Source organism: Lipotes vexillifer, unplaced genomic scaffold (assembly GCF_000442215.2).
Source record: "Lipotes vexillifer unplaced genomic scaffold, Lipotes_vexillifer_v1.1 scaffold1665, whole genome shotgun sequence".
Taxonomy (NCBI): Eukaryota; Metazoa; Chordata; class Mammalia; order Artiodactyla; family Lipotidae; genus Lipotes; species Lipotes vexillifer.
This window is the reverse complement of record NW_006783279.1, coordinates 641,302-647,150: the sequence shown is the minus strand read 5'-3', so window position 1 is coordinate 647,150 and position 5,849 is coordinate 641,302. Positions and strand designations below refer to the sequence as shown.

The 5,849-nt window shown below is 42.9% G+C and overlaps 1 protein-coding gene across 1 annotated transcript in view; it reads right to left on the bottom strand.

Annotated features, from left to right (window-relative positions):
- LOC103087371 (zinc finger protein 665-like) overlaps nt 1-5,849 on the bottom strand; it is a 67,367-nt gene that overhangs the window by 30,378 nt on the left and 31,140 nt on the right. The window contains 1 exon segment of the mRNA XM_082931030.1: nt 1,700-1,826. Coding sequence (XP_082787156.1) covers nt 1,700-1,826 — 127 coding nt within the window.

The following is a 5,849-nucleotide window of genomic DNA, read 5'->3' as shown; positions in this document are numbered from 1 at the left end:
AAGGTAGAGCACTAATAGAGGAAAAAAACACAAGATATGGGGTTCAGATATTATGAGTCCTTGACATGGAATCATGAGCTTGACCCACAGATTCCAAGCTAGTCAGAAATATTCATATGTTCTCCCCAGGAGGGACTAGGGATTAAAAAGAGGATCTCTCTTGTCCACCGTCTTTACAGTTTTCCTAAGTAACAGTTACAGAAGACCTAATGCACCTCTCTATTACATACATCCGTGATATGTGTGGCCAAGTTAGAACAGAAAAAATGGCTGAGGGATCTAAACAAGCAGACAGGGCTTGAGACAGCTCCATGCAGGTTCTGAGGTGCCAGAACTGAGAACTGAGCATTGAAGGGAATCAAGTCCAAAAGGAGAGCTGAGGGAGCAATAGACCCTTCTTTAAAACAACCCTCTTCGTGCCTCTCAAAATCAAAGAATAACAAGTCCACAGGAGCCAAATGGCCAAGTGATGTAGACCATGATAAAGACTGCCTTTGTTGCTGATGGAGATCCTGCACCACTGGAGGGTGACATGATACATTTTACATGTTGAGAGACAGTGATAACTCAGGGAGAAGAAAAATTTCCTCTCAGACTTGACAACAAATAAACTTCTGTTTTCCCAAAGTATTCTCCATCTGGGTAGACTTTCCCAAACACTACTAATGCTGTGGCTTCCTCTCTGCCCTTCTGAGATCTGATCTGTGCTCAAATTTCGATTCATTCCCACCCATTTGGTTTTTTTGCTATTTTCATGTCACTCTTCACAGTCCAGAGTGCTTCCTCTTGCTCAAATATGCAAATAACACTCACATCAAAAATAGAAATTCCTGCCTATCAAAAGAAATGTCAACTGCTGTGGCTTTTCCAGAATTCCAGCTCTCTGTTCACATGAGAGTGAGGACATTACAGGTGGGTCTGGAAAAATGTTTCACAAATTCAGCCACTGCCTGCCTCCTTCTCAATGCAGAGGGAACAATGTAACATACAGATATCCAGCTCTCTACCAAGAAGTACTGAATCAAAAGCACAGGGGTAGAGCACAGGGAATGAAATATTTTAAAAGTTTCCGGTTGGGCATTAGACACAGTCAAGCACTGGAAAAACTCCTGGTATATCATGAAGTGGCCAGATCATCTGAAGAAAGGGCATGTTTAAACTCCTGATGCTAGGACTTCCCTGGGACTTCCCCGGTGGCGCAGTGGTTAAAAATCCGCTTGTCAATGCAGGGGACACGGGTTCGAGCCCTGGTCTTGGAAGATCCCACATGCCGCGGAGCAACTAAGCCCGTGCGCCCCAACTACTGAGCCTGCGCTCTAGAGCCTGTGAGCCACAACTACTGAGCCCGTGTGCCACAACTACTGAAGCCCACGCACCTAGAGCCCAAGCTCTGCAACAAGAGAAGCCACCACAACAAGAAGCCCGCGCACCACAACGAAGAGAAGCCCCCGCTCACTGCAACTAGAGAAAGCCCGCGGGCAGCAACCAAGACACGACGAAACCATAAATAAATAAATAAATAAAATTGGAAAAAAAAAGAAAAAAAAAACCCCCAAAACTCCTGATGCTACATCACAAAACTTTTCTTGCCCGGTCAACACGACTTTGAGTTCAGTTAAGGAAGGCAGGCGATCCCCAAAGGCAAACAATGGTAAATGCAAAACTACCCTCCCAACTTTTGGAGTGAAGTTATCCTCACCTACAGAGATCAGGTTCCTGTAGGTCTCCACCATCACGTCCCTGTACAAGGCCCTCTGAGCAGGATCCAGGCATTCCCACTCTTCTGGAGAGAATTCGACGACCACATCCTTGAAGGTCAACCGTGCCTTAAATTAAAAAAAACATTTCGCCAAGGGGCCATGAGCAGAGTTCTTATTTGCATATAAAGTGAGTAGAGGTGAAAAGATCAATTAGGTTGAAGTATGTATTCTTTTTTTTAAAACACCTTTATTGGAGTATAATTGCTTTACAATGGTGTGTTAGTTTCTGCTTTATAACAAAGTGATCCAGCTATACATACACATATATCCCCATATCTCTTCCCTCTTGCATCTCCCACCCTCCCTATCCCACCCCTCTAGGTGGTCACAAAGCACCAAGCTGATCTCCCTGTGCTATGCAAAAGTATGTATTCTGAAAGTCATTTAAAGGTATTTGGAGCTACTCGTGTGTCTAATTTTAATTTCTTATGCTTTGTCATAGAGATTACGATACCCTTCAAATAGATATAGATTTATCATTTTTGTAGGAAATACATGAAACAGATACAAATAAAAATTCAATGCCGGGTTGTCTATATGGAAGTGTTAAATATTATGTTCTACACACTGAGGGATAATTAAACCGGGAGGAGCCTGAGTGGTGTCTTCAGAGACGAAAGAGTCCACAGTGGGTTTAAGGAAAGCTCAAAACCTCCTATCATGATGATAACAGCAGCAAAGACAACACTGTTTGAACACTTGCTACGTGGTATGCATTACACTAAATGTTTTACTTGTATTAACTTGTTATCAACAACACAGCTCATTAAAGACCTGTTCTGATACTGCAGAGGAGAAAACTGTGTCAGATACTGAGAAACTCGACTCAGGTCAAGAATCTAAGGAATCATACAGCAAGCAGCCGAACTCCGAAGGTTGGACTTTGGAAATGAAGTTTAAAATCAAAGAGTTAAGTAACATACAGCATTAAAAGTACATTGCCAGAATCTCAGGGCTTTCCCAACACCCCTCAAATCCCACCCCACCCTCCTCTGCCCTTGGGATCCTTTAGAAGGAAAAGGAAAAAGAGGAGATGGAAGGAGAGCCCGTTTTCCTGGAGGGAGCCTTGCCCTAAGCCTCCTCATCTGACTGTAGCTTCCCACAGGTCACTGCCCTTCCACGGAAGGGGTGAGCACCCAGGGTGTGTGAACGGGATGGAAAATGCCAGTCTGTCTGGCAAAGGGAGGGAGAAACGGGCGGGCAGACAGGAGCTGCCTAAGAAACACGCAGTGGCTCACGTGGGACCACAGCGTCCCCTGGTGGAGCTGCTGGTGGCCAACGGTCTGGAGGGGCCTATGTTGGACCAAAGGGGCTTGGGGGCCCTGTCAGTGAGGCAGGGGCATGCTGGGAAAGGCAGTGCCAGCCCCACCAGGCTGTGTGAGGGGCAGCGAGGATGACTCCACACCAAGCACCAGGGCCCACTGCTGCCCAGCGCTCACATCAGCATGAATCTGTCTGTGGGAAGAGCTCAGGGTGGTGTGTTCAAGATTCTGGGCTAGGCTGCCTGGGTTCGAGTCTCAGCCACACCACATCCCAGCTGTGTGGCCTTGGGCAAGTCTCTTAACCTCTCTCTGAACCTCAGGCTCCTCCACTGTAAAATGAGGGTAATAACTAGGACCCACTTCGTGCATGGGAATTAAACACATTAATATTCTTAAAGCCCTCAGAACAATGCTGTGTTCATCCTAAGTGCTACTGAGAGGAGAAGGAGGAGGTTAAATAAACAAAATGCTCTTGGAAGCTTAAAAAAAAAAAAAGTACATTGCCAGACAGTTCCCTGAGAAAACGTGAATGAAGTTCAAGGTGAACAATGTGGAACGGCCTAAAAGGCCATTACACATGTGTGCACGCACATATGAACACAAAATGTTAGTAATTGTATTACTATTTAAACCATTAACATAATAGTATAGAAATATTCAAGATCATGGAATATATTAAAAATATAATTTCTACTGCAAACAGGTAAAATACATAGTTTCAAAATCATGATGACTTTTATCTAAAGCATGGAATTGTACATCCATGAATGTATGCACACACATGTCAACACTATATCAAGTGAAATGAAAGGAGTATTCTCTGGACTAATTTTCAGACAATTTTTTCATCATCATTTTTATTCATGTGCATTTCAGGATCTTCCAGACAATGAAAATGTTATCAATTGCACTCAACTGCATTTGTCCACATAATTCCATAATGGGCTACTGAAAAATAACAGTAGAGACATGAAAAAATAGAAGAATACTTTAATTCCAACCTCAATATAATAACTATATTAAAAACTATGATTTTGTCCATTTAGCCTTAGATAGGTATTAACAAAGGCAAAAGAGTTTCTTTTTTCTCCACTAATACCTTTGACTCAAAACTGGAAAAGTTATTACTATTATACATTATTTGCACAGATTAATAATAAAATTATCATGATAGTAAAATTTAAAACTTATTGGACTATTAAAAATCATGACAGGGCTTCCCTGGTGGCGCAGTGGTTGAGAGTCCGTCTGCCGATGCAGGGGACACAGGTTCGTGTCCCGGTCCGGGAAGATCCCACATGCCGCGGAGCGGCTGGGGCCGTGAGCCATTGCCGCTGAGCCTGCGTGTCTGGAGCCTGTGCTCCGCAACGGGAGAGGCCACAACAGTGAGAGGGCCATGTATCGCAAAAAAAAAAAAAAAAAAAAAAAAAAAGGAAAAAAATATTGTTATTAAGCAAGAATATTCCACCAAACATCATGATCAGAAGGAAACACTTGATTAATTCCTCCTGAAGTTACAGTGGAGTGAAACGGGCTGGCCAGGGCTCCTGCCTTTCACCACTGTACAGTGTGCCTGGGCAGGGACCACTAGCGGAAGTAACAGGAGAAAACAGAGAGCAAGAGACACACAGAGAGTGTGTCAGAGCTGCAACTGTGAACATTCACAAATCTAAGGACATGGAAAGGCGAAAAGTGAAAGGATGGAAAAAGATATTCAATCCTAAAGGGAACAGGGGTGACTGCACAATATCAGACAAAATAAACTAAGGAAAAAACTAACACAGGAGACAAAATACATTATGAAATGAGAAAAGGGTAAATTTACCAGGAAGCTATAATGATTACAAGTATGTATACACCTAACATCAGAGCTCCCCCCAAAATGAAGAAGCTCTTAACAGAAATAAAAATGGAAAGAGATAACAGCACAATATTAGTATCAGATTTCAATACCTGAGTTTTACCAATGCATGGAAACCAAAAGATCAATAAGGAAACAGAGCACTTGAACAACACTGTAGAACAACTGTACCTAACAAACATGTACAGAACACTCCGCCCAACAGCAGCAAACACATCCCTCTCAAGCACATGTGAAACGTTCCCCATGACAGACCACATGCTAGACAATAAAACAAATCTTAACAAATTTATGAAGATTCAGATCATAAAAAGTATCTTCTTTAACCACAGTGAAATGATACCAGAAATAAAGATCAGAATGAAAACAGGAAAATGCTCCAAAAGTGGAAATTAGACAGTTCATTCTTAAAGAAGCAATGGGTCAAAGAAGAAATGACAAGGAAATTTTTTAAATATCTGAATGAAAATAAAAACAACGTGCCAAAATCTACAGCAGGTAGTCAAAGATGTACTAAATGGGAAGTCCACACTGCTAAATCAAACAACAACAAAGGAGAAAGATGCACACTCTGCACTACTGTTCAAGAAACTATTGAACAAGTTAGCTAGAGTTATTGAAAAACGAAAAAAAATTCGAAGTTATCCAAACTGAAAAAGAAGTAAAATTATCTTTTTTTTTGTAGGTGACAAGGTTTTCCATATCGAAAGCAAAAAGATTCCAAGAGAAAACTACCTCAAAAAACAACTTTAAAAAAGTTGCAGCAGGGCTTCCCTGGTGGCGCAGTGGTTGAGAGTCCGCCTGCCGATGCAGGGTTCACGGGTTCGTGCCCCGGTCCGGGAAGATCCCACGTGCTGCGGAGCGGCTGGGCCCGTGAGCCATGGCCGCTGAGCCTGCACATCCAGAGCCTGTGCTCAGCAACTGGAGAGGCCACAACAGTGAGAGGCCCGCGTACCGCAAAAAAAA